General features: G+C 38.7%; 1 protein-coding gene across 1 annotated transcript in view; it reads left to right on the top strand.

The window, feature by feature from the left end:
• The window catches only part of ME1 (malic enzyme 1, NADP(+)-dependent, cytosolic), a 134,594-nt gene extending 120,596 nt beyond the window's left edge, over nucleotides 1–13,998 (top strand). Inside the window, exons 11-13 of the mRNA XM_014542657.1 lie at nucleotides 3,289–3,462; nucleotides 8,385–8,483; nucleotides 12,342–13,998. Coding sequence (XP_014398143.1) covers nucleotides 3,289–3,462; nucleotides 8,385–8,483; nucleotides 12,342–12,494 — 426 coding nt within the window. The 3' untranslated portion in view covers nucleotides 12,495–13,998. The remainder of the gene's footprint in view (nucleotides 1–3,288; nucleotides 3,463–8,384; nucleotides 8,484–12,341) is intronic.
• The last annotated feature ends 7,158 nt before the right edge of the window (nucleotides 13,999–21,156 follow it).

Here is a 21,156-nt window from a genome sequence, read left to right as displayed (position 1 = left end):
GCTGCCGGCCGCCATCTTGGCTGGCAGTTAATTTGCATATCACCCTGATTAGCCAATGGGAAGGGTAGCGGAGTGACACCAATTTGCATGTTTCTCTTTTATTAATGTAGATAGATTATTGTATTATTTTCCGTATGGACAACTGTATACCTACTTTTGCCCCACCCTGTATAGGGTGTTTCAAAAAATGTTTACACACTTTGAATAATTATAAAGGCAATGTCTATTAAAATACATTTTATTTTCAACATGTAATAGAATTTACAGACATTGTGTGTATACATTTTTTGTGACTTCCTGTATATTTAACTGATATGTTGACAAGGGCCTTCTTCCCTTCAAATGTTTGAAAAGGTCTTTAAAACAAAATAAGGATTGAGTCATAGATATCTAACACTTTTATTTTGGAAATAAATCCAAAATGAACTAGAAAAGGTAAACATGACACAAAGTTATGCCACTGCACAAATCAGACTTTGATGCCCCACTTCTTTAATATTATGTCCTTAAATGTGTATGACTATAATTGATGAAATGTTGGCAAGGAGCTACTGCATTGTTTATCTCTCTTATTTGGGATGGCATCAATGTCCTCAATAATTAAATTTTTATCTCATCTCTAGATTGGGGAATTTGACTCATCAGTAGTTCTTAAATCCTTAAAGGAGGAAAAAAGCTCTCTGAGCAATAACAAAATTTTAGCATTGCACATTGTAGGCACACTAAATGTTTAAGTAATCATTTTGCTTTGGATATTTCATAGTCCTCAAGAGTTGATAGACTCAGCTATGATAGTCAATCAAAATTACCTAAATTTATATACTTGTGTTTTTAAGTTTGAATACATTTGATGCAAATGGCCTAAACTCTTCGTAGGACCTTGCTTAATGTTCTGTGTCCTTATACATAAAATTGAAAGTCACTTGAGGCTGAAAATGTAAGCACTGGTTTAGCCAAAGGATTACAGAACAAAGAAAGGTCTGCCTGTGGCTGGATGTGAGTCTCCGCAGCTGCAGGCACAGGGGAAGTTGTTAAGAAAATTTAGAAATACAAAATGCAAAAAAAATTATTGAACCTAGAAAAACTATACCAAAAGTGGTATGGAGAGAGTTCCTTCTCCATATTAACATTTCATGTATATGAGAATACTTATCTAGCTATCATTTACTTAATGCCATTCCTCCATAAAATATGACAATTATAGAACAATGGGCAGGAGGAGAGGGAGTGAAGGAGGGGAGGAGGTTAAACAAGAATAAATGCAATATTGAAGGTCTCTTCCTATAAATTTTCAAAGGTGTATGTACATACCAAATAGTATATACAAATGTTTATTTAATATATATCAAATATTAATTTAGTTACATTAGAAAGTTACTTGTAATAAAATATTTTATCTGCTAAACAGAGCTGAAGGTATCAGATTTGTCTAAAAGTATAACCTAATCTTGTGTAACACATAATAGTGTCTTATAGACACCTGCATGAGAATTTTTATTTTCTTTCTCATCTGTTTTCATCTTTTTATATCCTGAATAGGTTGAATCATTATACAATTTTACCTTTATGCATAAGATATTCTCTGAAATTGGTTAAAATGAATAAGTTAATATTATTAATATCATAATAGGTTTAGACTCTAGATCAGCGATTTTCAACTGGTATGCCACAAGAATTTTTAAAACATGCAATACCTAGAGAACAAACTGACAGCTGTCAGATGAAAGGATTAAAAAAAACAAACCAAAACAAAAAAAACCTCACGGACACAGATGACAGTATGGTGATTACAGAGGGAAAGGAGGTGTGGGGAGGTAGAAGAGGATCTAGTTGGGATAAATGGTGATGGAAGGAGACTTGACTTGGGATGGTGAACACACAATACAATATACAAATGTTGTATTGTAGAATTGTACACCTGAAACTTATATAATTGTATCAACCAATGTTACCCTAGTAAGTTCAATGAAAATTTTTTTAAAACATGTACTACCTGACTAGTTAGTCAGGGGCACTGACCTCTTTTGTCTTAGATTGTCAAATGAAAAAATGTCAACAGCCAACACAACAATAGCCATCCAGTGTGAATGCCCTGTCTTGGAGTATTGGAAAGAATGACATTCTATAAATATATAGATCATATAATATAGTTGCATCTTATTGGTCATGTTGCATAATAAAGCTAATTGGTTAATTCTTGGTACCAGAAATCTTTATATACAAGTATGAGCACTTGGTTTTTTAACCAAAGAACTTATATGCGTATATGCATAATCCATGGACACAAAGTCACTTTGGAGTAAAAATTACTATTATTATTTTTTGGTAAATTAATAAAAATCAAACCTATTTTTTGTCAGATTGGCAAAAAATATCAGATATTTTTGGTGTGCTACAGAATTTTAGTAATTAGTTTCTGTGTGCCATGAGATGAAAAGGTCGAAAGTCGCTGCTCTAGCTGTAAGAGGGATGCAAGTTCTAATTCAGTTTATCATCATTTAAACTATGCTTTGGGGATTTGGGACTTTAGACTTTTCCAGTGCATTTCTCAAATGTGATGCTTTATTTGTCCAGTGTTTCCTATTCCTGTCTTAGAAGCCTGACTGCTTTTAAGGACGTCTCCACCCTCCCCTCATAGATCAGACAGATGCTTCCCTTTTGGTCAGCAGTATGGATTGCGGCATCCAACAGGCCCCAAGTTAATGCCATCTTAACGCATGTAATACATGAAGTTCCTCCAAAACATTGTGACAAAATATGAATCTAGGAAAAAATAAAGACAGTCTTTGACAATTATTGATAATTTAATCTTATTTGCTAATCCCACTTGTTCTAATAGGTTTATTTCCTATATGATTTTTCATGTAATTCTTCATAACGTAGAAATATATAAAATTTGTCCTAGTGATTATGTTGAAACGTGTTGATCCCTAAACTCTAACCTAGAATGTCATTCTTTCCAATACTCCAATATTAATGTATCATTTTTATCTTCAGCATTCTATAATTGGAAGCCCATTAGAGATGGTTGACAGGCCTGTAGGTTGGACCACTGCAGAGTGGCATCAGGCTTTCAGGTGTCTGTGCACTTCTAGGAGTGGAGAGTAAGATAGAGAGCGGTAATAATCACCCACTCAAGAACTTACTGCCAACACCATAACAACTTGCCCAGACTTATTAGGGATGAAAAATTAAACTTCTTTCTAAATGCTCAGTGGGAGAGTTCTGCTGTGATACATTTGTGTTAAGATAGCTTGCTTCTCTTACAGTTGTGTGTCTGTGTTGTAGGGGCGTGCGATTTTTGCCAGTGGCAGTCCTTTTGATCCAGTCACTCTTCCAGATGGTCGGACCCTGTATCCTGGCCAAGGCAACAACTCCTATGTGTTTCCTGGAGTTGCCCTTGGTGTTGTGGCGTGTGGATTGAGGCATATCACAGACAAGGTTTTTCTCACTACTGCTGAGGTACTGTAAAATACTCTTAAGTTCTCTCAGGCTATAAAATACCAAAGGACCTCCATGTAGTTGTCTAATGTTGTCTTTATCTAGTACAATCTCGGCTCACTCCCTAGAAGGTATAGCTGAAGGAGAGAACATCTTTCCCAGTGGAGAGAGAATAAGGGGCAGGTAGCAGGCTCATATTGAGTCATTTGTAAAAGATTGTTCTTTAGTAGCCAGCAAAAACCCCACAAAATTGTGTTCTGATTTCTTAAATGGAACCCTTTTTTATCTTTATACTTTCAAATTTTGTGCCAGTAGTGAGACAATTAAAAATTTTGTTTCCAGCCCAGCTGTTGTTGCTCAGTGGTTGAGCATCAACCTATGAACCATGAGGTCCACAGTTCGATTCCTGGTCATGGCACATGCCCTGGTTGCGGGCTCAGTCCCCAGAAGGGGGCATGCAGGAGGCAGCTGATCAAGCTCTCATCATTGATGTTTCTCTCTCTTTCTCTCCCTCTCCCTTCCTTCCTGAAATCAATTTTAAAATATTTAAAATATCTCCAATTCATAGGTTAATTGGTAAATATTTCTCTACTTAGAGAAATATTAATGGCATTTTGAATATTTAAAATGAAAGCCTGATTTGGGATAGTGAAGAAGTGTTTATCATTCAGGGTTCAGTGTAGAAAACAGAAACCACTCTAGTATTATTTTTTATCTTCACCCAAGGATATGCCGGTATTGATTTTAGAGAGAGAAAAAAGAGTGGGGAGGGAGGGGGAGAGAGAGAGAGAGAGAGACATCAGTTGCCTTCTGTATGCACCCAGACTAGGAATCAAACCTTCAGCCTAGGTATGTGCCCTGATCAGGTATCGAACCAACTGACCACCCGACCAGGGCATAACCACTCTAGTATTTTTAGCAGAAAGGAAATTAAAACAGGGAATTAGGTGTTTATAATGTTGCTAAAAGGATAGAGGTGGGTTTTAGTGTGGGCCTTCAGAAAAGATTCTGAGAATATCACAGAGAAGACCCACTAGGGAAGCTCTGCTAAGCTACTACTGTTAAGAACTGAGAAAGCTCTGAAATTTTACCCTATTGTCAAGCTAACAAATTAGCCCGCCACAGTGTCATAAATTCTGGCAAAAGATACAAAACTCTTAGAGACAAAGCACTTTATTACTTACTAGATATAGCACAAAAGGTAACATGAACTTCTAGTGCCCACTGGTTCCACCCGCCCCCCGGCCTCAGGGGGGTGATACAGTGATTGGACATACAGATGTAAAATCATGAGCTTTTGATCATCAGAACGTTCACCTAGCTGATATCATGTTCAAAAATGATACAATTCATGAATGAAAATTAGAGTGGATTTCTTCTCTTAGAATTAAACCACTGTACAACATTATAACTGAACTGAATGAAATAACAATTAGTATTCAATGAAAATATCAACAAAGACTCTTATGAAATTGATGTGATCTAAAGGTGTGTAATCCCCATATTCAGGCGGAGTCATTCTGTGAGCACAGACGTCTGGAAGCAAGAATGTTCTGCTGCTTTCTTTTTGGTCCCTGCAATAAAAGCACAGCAGCTATGTCTCAGCGTTACTTTAACTCAATAAGTCTTGTTGAACATAAGTACATGTCTAATTACTAAAAGAGCTTTTCAAAGCTGTTACATTAAGGAAAATGTAATGATTATATTTTATAGCAGATACATCATAAGAAAAAAAAAAAAGGTTTTTTTTTCATAGTAGCCAGCATTTTCTTTCCTAAATAACTCCAGCACCCTCTAGTGACAAATTGCATTTAAAAAACTTTCCATTTACTATCCAAAAGTAATAATAGCAAAAAACTATGAAGAAAAATAAATAAAATATGTCGATGTCATTAGTGTTGTTCTTATCAGAGCTTGGGATCTCTCTGGCTAAATCTTTTGGCCTTTCCACGTTTCTCTTAGGCATCAAAACAATATTCCGGTTTTTATACCACCTTATTGATTTTACTGTCTCCCTTTCATGTCTTTGTTTTTTTTTTGTTGTTGTTTTTTTTGCTATGAGCACTTTTCCGGCATTCATTTTTTGTCCTTTTTTACCCCCTTTTTCTTTGAGAGATCTCATCCATTCTCTTGTTTCCATTATCTTCGTTCAAAAATTGCTCAAATCTGGATATCTCTGTTATCATCTTCACCATGTCTCCTTATCTAATGGGCATTTCCACAGAAATACCCTGCTGATTGCTTAAACACAAGACGTGTAAAACCATATCGCTCATCTTCCCTTGCCTTCAGTATTTGCATTGTTGTTAGTGATATGGCCTTTCTAAGCAGGCACCAAAGCTTAGAAGCCAGACATTCTTCTCAGTCTCCCTCATCCCAAAGTTTCCATGCATACACACTTACATGTAATTTCTCTCTATGACCTACTATCGGTTATCCTGCCTGGGAAACTCTGAAAATCATGCCCCACCCATTGAAGCCTACCATTCAGGTCATTGCTTAAGTCCCCCTCATCCTCTTGTGACCACTCTGGCTGCTCATGGTCTTTCTCCTTAGCCATGGCTGTCTTCATCAAACATACCAGCATTTAAATTTCATTCCTAGTGGTTTTATGCCCTTGAGAGCTTTGTATTTTAAACAATTAAGTGTTGTCTTATAATTAAATTTTAAATTATCTTTTTTTAAAAAAGAGCTTTCCATATTCTTCTTTTAAAATGCCAGTAGCACCTAGTATGATGCTAAAGCACATCGCAGAAACTGAGTAAATACTTACTGAATTAAATTAAGTGGAATAGTCATGGATCTTAGCAAGAAGAACAAATACAATGCATGCACTCACTGCTAGAGGGCCCTATAAAGAAGAAAGTCCTTTTCATCTAGATTATATTTGTAGTTAATCAAAGTAACATGTAGGAGATCTAGGCGAATTTTTGATTGGCAACTGCAAATAACTATTAGGGTTATTGTAAAAATGCTAGTTAGATATCTTATGCAACTCGAAATCTCATGGATTGGCACCAATGCTGAAAACTATTCCTGGACAGTTTAATATCTCACACAGAGATCGTTGGCTTTCCTGGTACTCTGGACAGTCTCCCGGGCCCCTGATGGGAGCACCCAGGGTGCCCCAGGGGCAGCCCTCCTGCCTTGGCATCGAACGTACAGCAGCCTGTCCACTTCTGGGAGGCAAGCCTTGTCTCCTGTCCTCACACTGCTCCTCTTGAGTCACCTGCTGGGTCCTCTCATTCACCTATGTATATGCATATATATATCGTATTTTATTGGTGAACCATTTGAAAGCAACTTACAGATAGTATGCCTTTTTACCCCTAAATATTTTGGGAAATTTTCTTATGTGATCAGTGTACCATTATCAATTCAGGAACATTAGCATTGATATAATACTATTATTTAATGCACAATCCAAATTCAAATTTTCCATTAAAAGGACCTTCAGAGCATCTAGGCTAATCCTTTAATCTGTAAGAATATTTCAGCCTTTTGTTTCCTTTATGGCATTAACATTGGAGAGTACCGTCCAGTTATTTTACAGTGTTCCTCAATTTAGGCCTCTGATTGGTTCCTTCTGATTTAATTCAAGTTGCATGGTTTTATGAGGAGCACTGAATGCCTAGTAATTGTCTCCTTCTCAGGGCAACACCTCAGGAGAGGCACATGATGCCAAGTTTTCTCCTATTTTTAAAACCACTTTATTGAGTTATGATTGACATGTGAAAAGTTGTGGTGGTCAGAACACTTAATATAAGAGCTACCCTCTTAGCAAATGTTTAAGTGCGCGTGCGTGCACTGCTTGATTTAGAAATGGGGATGGTTGCGGACAGCAAACACTGATGCTAGTTAGGTGATCCAGATACTCCAGAATCTGTGGGAAATTAAAATCCTACCCGCAAGGCGACTCTGAAGGAGGTTTCTCAGCCTCCTGCTCTCCCTCCTGTGCAAGATTATGTGAGCTGGGAGTCATGACTTCATCAGCTTTGCACACCTTCTCTCCTCAGCGGCTTTCAGGCTCCTTCTCCATCACTGTCTCCTCCTGTAACTTCCTACTCCTCTCTCCCTGTTCCTCTCGTGTGGTAAATGGGAGAGCTGCTGGCATTTCATGGTACAGTAGAACAGGAACTGGACTAAGAGGAAACCCAAATTCTATTCCTATCTTTTTCGCTAATGGTGTGATCCCACCAATCACCAAGCCTGTCTGGGCTCAGTGTTTCCGCTGATAAAGGGGGAGGGGAAATTAGAGGATCACATTCATGTGATCTGCTTCTATACATGACCGTATATGTACCATTCACCTATTTATCCTCATAACCCCCACGTCGTATGTGTGAAGTGTAAACATTTTTGTTTTGTGCTTGATTTAGAAATGGGGATGGTTGCGGACAGCAAACACTGATGCTAGTTAGGTGATCCAGATACTCCAGAATCTGTGGGAAATTAAAATCCTACCCGCAAGGCGACTCTGAAGGAGGTTTCTCAGCCTCCTGCTCTCCCTCCTGTGCAAGATTATGTGAACTGGGAGTCATGACTTCATCAGCTTTGCACACCTTCTCTCCTCAGCGGCTTTCAGGCTCCTTCTCCATCACTGTCGTCCTCCTGTAACTTCCTACTCCTCTCTCCCTGTTCCTCTCGTGTGGTAAATGGGAGAGCTGCTGGCATTTCATGGTACAGTAGAACAGGAACTGGACTAAGAGGAAACCCAAATTCTATTCCTATCTTTTTCGCTAATGGTGTGATCCCACCAATCACCAAGCCTGTCTGGGCTCAGTGTTTCCGCTGATAAAGGGGGAGGGGAAATTAGAGGATCACATTCATGTGATCCGCTTCTATACATGACCGTATATGTACCATTCACCTAATTATCCTCATAACCTCCACGTCGTATGTGTGAAGTGTAAACATTTTTGTTTGTTTTTTTTCTTTTTAAGGTTATAGCTCAGGAAGTGTCAGATAAGCACTTGGCAGAGGGCCGCCTGTATCCTCCTTTGAACACCATTAGAGATATTTCTCTGAAAATTGCAGTAAAGGTAAAACTGTTCTTGTTCAACCTTGTTATTTTTCCTTCCTTCTATTGTTAAATATGCATTTTTTGGTATTAAAAATCCACTCTCTTGAAATTTCTGTCACCTTATTATGTCAGCTGGCACAGAGCCTCAGCAGAGCTTAGGGACTCTGATCTGTAGCAATGGAAGAATCAGCTGAATCATTAATTCCCCCATCAATCTTTTTCTCTCCTATAATTTAAGTGATTCATTAGGATTTCCTTTCAGGTAGGTCTTTTATACTTTACCCTTTTTTAGTTAGTATCTTCCATATCACAGTTATGAAAGTTGCTAACATGTTGCGGATGTGGTAGAGGGACATTTAGACTCCAAAATACCTGCCTTATCCGCGTCTCCATGGGGTGTGGATCCGCGTCTCCATGGTGTACGGTATCTTAAAGATCACAACTAATAACGCTGGCAGAGGGCAATGCAATGACGGCAAAGCACTCAAAGCTTTTGGGGTGGTAGATGAGCTATTGAAGGAATCAGCCAAAAAGAATCTAATGGCAGAGAAATCTTTTGTAACTGAGAGAGATTAATATTTTTGCAATATAGTTGTATTAGTTTGCTAGGGCTGCCATAGCAAAATACCACAGACTGGGTGATTTAAAAACATTTATTTTCTCATAATTCTGGAGGCTAGAAATCTAAGGTTCAGGCATAAGCAGGACTTATATCTTTGGAGGCCTCTCTCCTGAGCTTGTAGGTGACTGCCTTTTCTGTGTCTTCATGGGGTCTTCCTTCTGTGTATGCATATCCCTGGTGTTGCTTTGTTCAAGTTTACCTTCTCATAAAAAACACCAGTCATTGGGAATGCAGACTGGTGCAGCCACTATGGAAGACAGTATGGAGTTTCCTCAAAAAACTAAAAATGGAACTCCCATTTGACCCTGTGATCCCACTTCTAGGAATATATCCCAAGAAACCAGAAACACCAATCAGAAAGGATATATGCACCCATATGTTCATAGCAGCACAATTCACCATAGCTAAGATCTGGAAACAGCCTAAGTGCCCATCAGTAGATGAATGGATTAGAAAACTGTGGTACATCTACACAATGGAATACTATGCTGCTGTAAAAAAGAAGGAACTCTTACAATTTGCAACGGCATGGATGGAGCTGGAGAGCATTATGCTAAGTGAAACAAGCCAGTCAATGAAGGAAAAATACCACATGATCTCACTCATTCATGGATAATAAAGACCATTACAAACTTTTGAACAATAATAGATACAGAGGCAGAGCTGCCTCAAACTGATTGTCAAACTGTGTCAAACTGCAGCGGGAAGGCCGGGGAGGGTTGGGGGGCAGGAGGGAAGGGGGTAAGAGATCAACTGAAGGACTTGTATGCATGCATATAAGCATAACCAATGGACATAAGACACTGGGGGGTAGGGGAGGCCAGGGGATTGTCAAGGGCGGGGGAAAAAAGGAGACATATGTAATACCCTTTGTAATACTTTAAGCAATAAAAAAAAAAGATAGGAATTGAAGTAGTCTATAGGAGGGATTTTTGTTTTGGACATAGAATAAAAAACTATTATTACAAAAAAACAACACCACCAGTCAACATGGGTTAGGGCCCACCCAAACAGCCTCGTTTTAACTTAATTACCTCTTAAAGGCCCCGTCTCCAAACACAGTCACATTCTGAATACTGGGGGTTAAGGCTTCAATATTTTGGGGTGACATACTTCAGCCCATAATATAATTATATATTTAAGCTAGGGTTTCTCAACCTCATGCACATTTGTCTGGATAACTCTTTGTTGTGGGGCTGTCCTGGGCATTGAAGGATATTTAACAGCATCGCTGGCCTTTTCCCACTAGATACCAGTAGCCTCTGAAGGGTTGTGACAAACAAAAATATTTCCAGAACATTGCCAACTCGTCCCTCAGAGGCGAAATGGTTTGTGGTTGAAAACCAAAGCTATTAGCAAGTTTATCAAAACGACACCATTTAGGATTCATATGTCATTATTTATCTTGTTGATTGAGGGTAAATGCTTCAAAAACTGAGTAATCCTTCAAAAACCATTTAGATAATCTGCTTGGTTATTTATTTGTATAGAGTATGCTCATATTTTCTCCTGATGTGTGTCTACTAATCTTTAACTAGTTTGAATGGTTATTGCACCACACAGTAGTTGGGATTACAAGAGAGCAAGTATAGAAAGAAAAGAAAACCAAGGATAGGACATCGTTTGTTTTCTGCCAAAAGTCAGAAGAAAGGCAGTTAGGCAGAGAAGTCATGATTTCAAGGAGAGACTCAGGACTGCGCAGCATGTCAGAAATTAGAGGAAGACACACTTCCAGGATGGGGGTGGACATTGTGATTAAGAAAATCAAGTCCTGGCAAGAAAAACTCGTTTGAATGATGACAATTTTTATTTATATGTAAGAAGTCATCAGAAACTATTACAAAAAGCAATTTCAATGGTACAAGAAGTTAATCCAAGCCACTCTTCTAGAGAGTTGGGCTTTGACAAGGAGAGAGGGAAGACTTTACTGAGAGGATCATTAAGAGTCTGTATCCTGGGAGCATAAAGAGGAATGAAATTCCACATAGTCTATGTCAGAAATGAAACAATGCATTGTAGGCACTTTGGAAAATAGAGAAGAGGGAAATGCCTAAATTCGACTTTTCTAACAGAAGCAACTCATCATTTTGGGGTGTGTGCTTCTAGTCTTTTTTCATGTGTTTGCTTCATTTCTAACATAATTTAATAATGTGTGGTGTTTTGTTTTCTGATATTTTCATAAACATTTCTTCATAATATAGAATAGTCTTTATAACCGTAATTTTTCATAAATGCATAGTTTTACATTGAGAAGAGATACCTAACCATTCTAATATTCTTCGAAAACAGACTTATCCAAATAAGTCTAGTGTACAGATAGCTCCTCAGTGAAACAGGAGTAATTTAAGAGCACACATGGAATGATTCATTTTGACAAGAGGGAAAATCCATTTTTCGCAAAGAAAATATGGGAAGAGAAGACGTTTGAAGAGAAAGAAGAGATAGTTTGAGTTGATGAAAAGGGAAATTGAGATTGTTTTCACGGATTAATTGGAATCTTCTCAGTAGAGTGGTGAGAGTTAAATGGAGACTCAACAGGAGATGGTTTGAAATTACCTGTGGGAAAGCTGAGAGGAAGTTGCTTTTTATTTTATTTTTCAAGAGGAGGATAAAAGCATAATGTGTAACCACATAACCCAGGTGAGGTTAGGAATAGTAGGCCATTGCGGGGGAGAGCCATGAAAGGAGAAAGCTGGCACTCAGGGTTCCCCACACTGGGACTAGAATGGAGAGTGTGACACAGAGACATGGAAACAGGATTCTGTGATGCTGGGAAGGAGCGTTGAAACTGCCCATGGAGTCCTGCTGGTTAGGTGAGCAGGGTCAGGAAACTGGGGTAAAAAAAGAGATTTTGTAAGAGGCTGTGGTTAGAATAGAGATTATTAAAACTGCAAGTTCAAACTTAGTAGGCATATTACCATAGTCAGTTCAAGTTAATTACCAGTCAGGTCATTTCAAGACATTTCCCACGTTATCTGAGAAATCCTGGTGTGATCACCCTTGAATAAATCTCTGCTATCCACACTTCCCTTTGTTGCTGTTATTGTATTCTCCTCTTGCTACATAATTTATATTTGCATTTTCATTTTATATCTTATTTGTGTATGTGTACTTTTAATACAACTTGCTGTTTTTGAAAACAGACAAGATATAAATTATATATTAATTTTCTTGGAACAGACAAAAACTTCTGCCATGTATTCACCATCACCTCTGTTCCTTAAAATATAACTAAGACTCTTTTTCTATTTCTAGATTGTGAAAGATGCATACCAAGAAAAGACAGCCACAATTTATCCTGAACCCCCAAACAAGGAAGCGTTTGTCTGCTCTCAGATGTATAGCACTGATTATGACCAGATTCTACCTGAGGAGGCCCAGAAAATACAGACCAAATCTGACCAGTAACATAATAACTAACATTTCTAATTCCATTAATGAGATCTGAAATCTTTCATAATTTTTAAAGATTAGAATCTTTTATAATGATTTAAAATATGCTAGATTAAGATAATTTTACTTTAACAATCTAAAAATTTATGGGAAAATATTAATATACTTTAGGGCACATATCATACTAGATAATTTTGCTTCATTTACTTTCTGGTTATTTATGATTTCTATCTTATTTTGCCCAAGTTCTCTTTAAAAGCTATTGTACCTACTACTGAGAAACTCATTGTTTTTATATAGGGAACTAATGGGAAGACCAAAATTAGTAATAAATTGACATGATTAAAATTAAAACCCATCATTCTTTGGTTGACCATTTTGTTAAAAATCTTTTTTTATATATAGACAGAAATATATTTAGGCATAAATGAACTTTTGCTAAAAACAGAAATAACACGTTGTTGCCTAGAGAAATATAACTTCTCAGGTATTTTTATTCCAATTCCAGACCATACTTGTTCTTTTGGTGCAACTGAATTCTAACATTTCTAAGAAAGATTATTGCTGTTTACAATGCGTTGGGCAGCCTTAGATTTTAATATTCTTTCTCCATTGTTACATCTTCTTATCATCTTGGCCTCCATCACCTATCCCTTCTAATAGCATCTTTCTTTCCCCTGACTAAGTACCCTATCCTTCAGCTCCACTTTACTGCTGCTGGGCCTTTGAGGACTATGGCTCCTGTCCTGAGGTAGGTACCTTCAGTTCAGCACAGGCTGAGCAGTGGGAAGAGCAGAGGGGAGAGTAGGTCAGCTCCTTGAGAAAAGGCTGTCTGTGGCGTCAACCTCTTAAGACAAGGATCTGCAGAGTCAGGAGCGAGAGCCCAGTTCCTAGACAAGCTGGGTTCCCACTTGAGTGACCTGCTCTAATGTTCCTTTGATTCGTTCAGATAATCAAGAGCTCCTTTTGTGGTTACAGTAAACACAATTTCCTCTGAATTTGGAGAAAATTTTGTAACCACTTCCCCAATAGCAGAAATCTTTACATTAGATATTAAAATATTCTAATTACCATTAGTAGTTACAGCCAAGAAATTCATGTTCATTTCAAGCTTTACTTTAGAAACTAATCACTGAACTTCTGGAGACAATTTTAAATTCATAAGCTCAGGTACAATAACATTTGCTATTTACTTGTAGAATTTTTCAGAGAATTTTCTGGTTTTTGAAGTAATGCTTTTAAAGAATATAAAATGATGTTCAAGGTTAACTATACTATAAATGATTTTATTGTAAGTGGAAGGTTACAAATTGTTTTAAGTGGGAGAAGAGGTGGGGGTATTTCTGAAGGTAAGATTTAGTCAAGAATTTCCTCAATATAGTTATTTTGATAAGATCCAGAATGCCTCTTTTTTGTCTGTTTCGATGTTGTCTTATAGCTCTAACTAAATGTACTTACCTATGCAAAAGATTTATTAAAGCATAGAAAAAGTGAATGAAGAAAAGTGTAAAATAATTGTTTTTCTCTTAAAGTATTGTTCATTTAAAAATAATGCTGGGTCTTAATGGGTGGTCATGTGACAGTATATAATGAATTTAAAAGTATTCTGATAGTTAATTTCAATATGAACTTAGTTTATTTAATACCAGTTGTATACAAAATGAATGAGCTTAGAGGAAGATAGTGAAACAGCTTTGGATGGTTACTTACTAGGTAGCATGTATTCTGTGTACATTATCTTATTTAATGTGGTCCCCACAATTCCCTTATGAAGTAGATATATTGAGTAACTTGCCAAGTCCAGAGAGTTAATACTAGTAAGTAAAGGAGACGGGCTTTAAATCTATGTTTATCTTTCTTCTTAGTCTGTTCTCTTTTCACTAAAGTACAGTTTAGAACAGCACTGTCCAACAGAAAATGAAAGAGCTACATGTATAATTACTAGTAGTTTCATAAAAAGAAAAATGGAATTTATATTAATAATATACTTTATTTAAACCAGCATATTCAGAATATTATCATTTTGACATGTAATCAATATAAAAATATTAATGAGATATTTCACATTATTTTGTTCATACTAAGCCTCTAGTATCCAGATATTTATACTTACATCAGTCATGAGAACATAGAGAACAATGGAATAGAACAAGAAGCTCACAGAGACCCCCTGAATATATGAATTATAAAGGCAGCACTATAATTAGAGATAAAGAATGGATTATAAACCAGTATTATATGAAATGCTGAAAGGTATCCTTTAAGAAGAGGAAGAAGAAGAAAAAGGTAAAGATACAAATTATGAACAACAAATACGCATCTATCAACAAGTGAATCTAAGAATCAAGTGAATAAATAATCTGATGAACAGAATGAACTGGTGATTATAATAGAATCAGGGACATAGAAAGGGAATGGACTGACTATGCTTGGGGGGGGAAGTGGTGGGGGAGATGCGGGAAGAGACTGGACAAAAATCATGCACCTATGGATGAGGACAGTGGGTGGGGAGTGAGGGCGGAGGGTGGGGTGGGAACTGGGAGGAGGGGAGTTATGGGGGGGAAAAAGAGGAACAAATGTAATAATCTGAACAATAAAGATTTAATTATTTAAAAAAAAGAATGGATTATGTAGTTAAAAAGATTAGGAAAACAAAACTATAGAGAGAATGAAAACTATATACTATATAAAATTAAAACTACTATGTAAAAAGGTAGACTTTAAATGGGTTAATACTTAAGTATGAATGGTAAAATATAAAACTAATAAAAAAAATCGAAGCAAAATATCTTTGAGACCTCAGAAACACAAACTTGAGGTTAAAAATTTGATGGAATGTACTATCTAAGAGTGGAAAGGTTTTGGCTGATAAATGGCTGCTGCCATAAAACTGTAAAGGATGAAGAAATCCAGGACTGTGGGGTAGGTTAGTTGCTCTACAGAGATGGAATCATAAAGAGATAATTTAGGCTCAAAGGCTTAAGTTCTCAGCTCAAGGCACAGTATAAAAATGAGAAAAATGCCTATGTTTTTGCTAAAAGAATCTCTTCTCTCTTACCAACTGTAAGGCTGAAATAACTGAAAACCAAGGTATTATTTTAGCCATCTGGTTGCCAAATTACACCAGGAATTGCATTCACAGCCTTACCAGACCTCATCTAAAAGTAAAGAGTAATGACCAGGAAACAGTAGGACCTAGATTTGGAATGGGGATGTATGGCATGGGGATTTGGAGGACTTGTGACACTCTGAACTAGGTGAACAATAGCCCGTTTTTAATTACTGAAAGTCCTGTGTCCCAGGAAACCCCTCAACCCCAGACAAACCAGAACACTTGACGTGTCCTCCCTTGCTAATCAAAGCGGGAGGTTTTCTTGTCTAAAGATGTTGTTGCTCAACCAAAGGGCTTGTATGCATACATATAAGCCTAACCAATGGACACAGACAACAGGGGGGTGAGGGCATGAGTGGGGAGTGGCAGGGGGCAATGGGGGGATAAGGACACATATGTAATACCTTAATCAATAAAGAAATTTTTTTTAAAAAGATGTTGTTGCTGCCTTGCTTGAAGATCCTGTGATGATCTCACTCAGTTTGCTTCCTGCTCTTCCCAGATTACTTCTGCTTATCTCTGTACACATAATATCAGATTCCAATAGCTGCGTTGGATACAATTACAAAGACAAACCCAGGAGGAGAAGATTCCTACCAAAAGTATTCTAGATTTGGCTTATTTACATTGGCAAAACCTGAGGAAAATGTTTGGGATTCTGAAAATGTACTAAGAAAGAAGTGTGATTTTGGATTGGGTAGAATTGATTGATTAGGGATGCACTTGCCACAGGGGTCTAGATTAATGTGCTGCCTTAAGCAGTTGAAAGAGATTCTACTAGTTGGTTCAATTAGTTGACTGAAATATACTATATAATAAAAGGTTAATATGCAAATCAACCGAATGGTGGAATGACTGGTCACTATGATGTGCACTGGCCACCAGGGTTCAGATGCTCAATGCAGGAGCTGCCCCCTGGTGATCAGTGCGCTCCCACAGTGGGAGTGCCGCTCAGCCAGAAGCCAGGCTCACGGCTGGCGAGTGCAGTGGCGGTGGCGGGAGCCTCTTCTGCCTCTGAGGCAGCACTAAAGATGTCCGACTGCCGGGAGCAGGCCTAAGCCGTCAGTCAGACATCCCCTGTGGGCTCCTGAACTGTGAGAGGGTGCAAGCTAGGCTGAGGGACGCCCCCCACCCTGTCGAGTGCACAAATTTCATGCACCGGACCTGTAGTAAACTTAATAATGGCCCACATTAAATACAATTGAGAATGCCAACATTCCTTGAAATAATATAAAGGAATTAAAAGATTACAAAAATAGGAGTGTTGGAGTGGATTTGTCTTGTGCAAATCAAAACATTCTAATCCTAATTATTTCCTAACTAAGTTTCCCAAGAGGACCTATCGGTTTCACTGAGGCCTTGAGAGACACATTGGTGAAGGGAATAGCAGCATCCATGAAAAACATTTTTAAAAAATTAAGGTATAATTAACATGTAACATATTAGTTTCAGGTGATCAACATGATTCCATATTTGTATATATTGTGAAATGATCACCAAAATAAGTCTAGTGATCATTTGTCACCATACATAGCTACAAAATGTTTTTCTTTTTTATTAATATTTTTTTGGTGTACCACAGAATTTTAATAATTAGTTTACATATTTTTTAACATATTTCTTTATTTCAGAGAAGAAGGGAGAGGGAGAGAGAGATAGAAACATCAATTACTGATCAACTGCCTCCTGCATGCCCCACCCTGGGGATCAAGCCCACAACCCAGGCATGTGCCCTTGACCAAATCAAACCCGGGACCCTTTACTCCACAGGCCAATGCTCTGTCCACTGAGCCAAACCAGCCAGGGCCAAAATGTTTTTCTTATGAGAACTTTTGAGATGTACTCTTTTAGCAACTTTCAAGTATGCAACAGAGTAGTATTAACTACTAGAGGCCTGGTGCATGAAATTCATGCATGGGTAGGTTCCCTAGGCCTGGCCTGCAATCAGAGCTGATCTTCCCCAGGTTGGGGCAGCTGGCCCCTCCACCCATGTCCGCCGCCACCCACCCCCAGTTCCCCGTTCCCCATTGGATGATTGGAGCCTGCTGGCTGGGTGGAGGGACCAAGAGGTTGGCTGGCAGGCCCCAATCGGGATCTGGGACTGTGGGCTGGGAGCAGCTCCTGTGTTGAGCATCTGCCCCCTGGTGGTCAGTGCATGTCATAGACGACCGGTCGTTCCACCATCCAATCGATTTGCATATTACGCTTTTATATACATAGTCAGCATACTAAACATTACAGTCCCATGACTTATTTTATAACTGGAAATTTGTATGTTTCGACCCCTCTCACCAATTTCCCCCATCCTCCCACACTCTCATCTCTGTCAACCACCAGTCTCTTTTATGTATCTACTAGAGTCGTGGTGCATGAATTCGTGCACTGGTGGGGTCCCTCTGGGTGGCCTGTGGGGATTGGGCTGAAACCCGCAGTTGAATGCCACCTGCAGCTCCTACCTGCTGCTCCCGCTCATCCCAGCCCCACTGAACCTGCTGTAGGTTCACGCCCAATCAGTCCCATGCTGCCGCAGCAACGCTCACCAGCCATGAGCCCTGCATCTGGTGCCCTCCCAAGGGGAGTGGTCGGCAGGATCAGGACAAAACGGGCCCTCTGACATCCCCCGAGGGGTCCCAGATTGCAAGAGGGCACAGGCCAGGCTGAGGGACCCCACCAATGCACAATCGGGGCCGGGCAGGGACTGACCAGCCAGGAAGGGATGCGGAAGGTTGGCCAGCTGGGGAGGGACCTCGGGAGGGCTCCAGGGCGTATTCAGCCCATCTTGCTCAGTCCCAATCGGCCAGACCCCAGGAGCAAGCTAACCTACCAGTCAGAGCGTCTGCCCCCTGGGTGGTCAGTGCACGTCATAGCGAGCGGTTGAGTGGCCTTAGCATATCATTAGCATATTACACTTTGATTGGTTAAACAGTCGACGGTCACTGGACAACTGGAAACTTAGCATATTAGGCTTTTATTATATAGGATGGGCTCTGTGTTTTTATTTGTTTGTTTTTTGTTTAGATTCCACATGTAAGTTTATTTCACTTAACATAATGCCCCTGAGGTCTATTCATGTTGTCGCAAATAGCAACATTTTACTTTTTTTATGGCTCAATAATATTCATATATACCACATTTCCTTTATTCACCCATTGTTGGCCATGTCTTGCCTATTGTAAATAATGTTGCAATGAACATGGAACCCATATATTTGTAGGAATTAGTGGTTTCATTCCTGGATCATATGGTAGTCCTATATTTTTTTTCAGGACTTCCATAATAGTTGCACCAATTTACATTTCCACTGACAACTGACAGTACACAAGGGTTTGCTTTTCTCCACATCTTCACCAATACTTATTTCTTGTCATTTTGATAATATCTGTTCTGACAGGTGTGAGGTGATACCTCATTGTGGTTTTAATTTGCATTTCCCTGAGTATTAGTGATGTTGAGCATCTTTTTATGTACACAATGGACATCTACATCTTCTTTTGAATAATATTCAGATCCTCTGCCTTTTTTTGTTGTTTTTAACCCTCACCTGAGGATATTTTTTCCATTGATTTTTTAGAGAGAGTGGAAGGGAAGAAGAGAAGCAGGGAGGAAGGAATAAGAAGAGAGAGAGAGATGTGAGAGAGAGACATCGATTGGTTACCTCCCACATGTGCTCTGATCAAGGACAGGGATTGAACTTGCAACCCAGGTGCATGCCCTTTACCAGGAATCAAACCCATGACCCTTTGTTGCATGATCAATGCTCTAATCACTGGGTACACCATGTAGGGATTCTCAGATTTTTAATCAGATTTTTTGGTATTATTGAGTTGTATGAGTTCTTTATATATTTTGGATATTAGTCCCTTATCAGATATATGATTTCAAATATTTTCATCCATTGAGTAGGTTGCCTTTTTCATTTTGTTGAGGGTTGCCTTTGTTGTGTAGAGCTTTTTAGTTAATGTAATGTAATCCCACTTGTTTATTTGTGCTTTTGTTGCCTTTGTTCTTGGTGTCAAATTCAAGAAATGATCACCAAGATCAATGTCAAGGTGTTTACTGCCTATGTTTTTTTCTAGGAGTTTTATTGTCTCAGGTGTTTCATTCATTCTTTAATCCATTTTGAGTTAATTTTTGTGTAGTGGTCCAGTGTATCCAACGCCATTTACTGAAGAGACTGCCCTTTCCTCATTGTATATTTTTGGCTCCTTTGTCATAAATTAATTGACTATATATGTGTGGGTTTATTTCTGAATCTCTATTCTGTTTCATCTATATATATAAAAGCCTAAGCGACCAGCCAACCAGCCAGTAGCTATGACATGCACTGACCACCAGGGGGTAGATGCTCAATGCAGGAGCTGCTGAGCTGCAATGACTTGACAGCTGTGGTTCTAGGGTGACACACCCGTAACCAGAGAGGAGGGAGCCCAATTCCGGGGTGCGTCACCCGAGAACCACCCTCTTGCAATCCAGGATCCCTTGGGGGATGTCAGAGAGCCAGTTGCAGCCCGATCCCCTCAGGCCAGGCCGAGTGGACCCACCAGTGCACGAATCTGTGCACGGGGCCTCTAGTTCATATATATGTCTGTTTTTATGCCATACTGTTTTGATTGCTGTAGCTTTGTAATATAGTTTGAAATCAGGGTGTGTGATGCCTCCAGCTTTATTCTTTCTCAAGATTGCTTTGGACATTTGGGGTCTTTTGTGGTTCTATACAAATTTTAGAAATGTTTGTTCTATTTTTGTGAAAAATGTTATTAGAATTTTGATAGGGACTGCATTGAATATGTAAATTGCTTTGGGTATTATGGACATTTTAAGAATATTAATTCTTCCAGTTGATGAGCATGTAATATCTTTAAATTTATTTGTATCTTCAATTTCTTTCATCAGTGTCTTATAATTTTCATTGTACAGGTGTTTCACCTCCTTAGGTCAATTTATTCCTAGGTATTTTATTCTTTTCGATGTAATTATAAATGAGATACTTTTCTTAATTTCTCTTTCTTATAGTTTATTATTAGTGTATAGAAAGGCAATAGATCTTTGAATATTAATGTTGTATCTTACAACTTTACTGAATATGTTTATTAGTTCAGACAGTATTTTGGTAGCCTTTAGAATTTTCTGTATATAATATCATATCATCTCAAATAGAGGCAGTTTTATTTCTTCCTTTCCAATTTGGATGTTTTATTTTTTTCTTGCCCAATTGTTCTGGCTAAAACTTTAAATCCTATGTTGAATAAAAGTGGCAAGAGTGGGCATCCTTGTTTTGTTTCTGACCTTAGAGGAAAGCTTTCAGCTTTTTATCATTGAGTATTGTTTTAGCTGTCTGCTCGTCATATATGCCTTTTATTATGTTACTAAAGGCCCAGTGCACAAAAATTTGTGCACTCGGAGGGGTGGGGAGGGGGGTCCCCCAGCCCAGCCTGTGCCCTCTCGCAGTCTGGGACCCCTCGGGAGATAACAACCTGCTGGCTTAGGCCTGCTCCTGGGTGGCAGAGGGCAGGCCCAATCCCTAAGTGCAGCCCCTGGTCAGGCTCAGAGCAGGGCCAATTGGGG

The sequence above is a fragment of the Myotis brandtii genome, unplaced genomic scaffold (assembly GCF_000412655.1).
Source record: "Myotis brandtii unplaced genomic scaffold, ASM41265v1 scaffold31, whole genome shotgun sequence".
Lineage (NCBI taxonomy): Eukaryota > Metazoa > Chordata > Mammalia > Chiroptera > Vespertilionidae > Myotis > Myotis brandtii.
The sequence above is the reverse complement of the archived record's forward strand: the minus strand, read 5'-3'. Positions and strand labels throughout refer to the sequence as shown.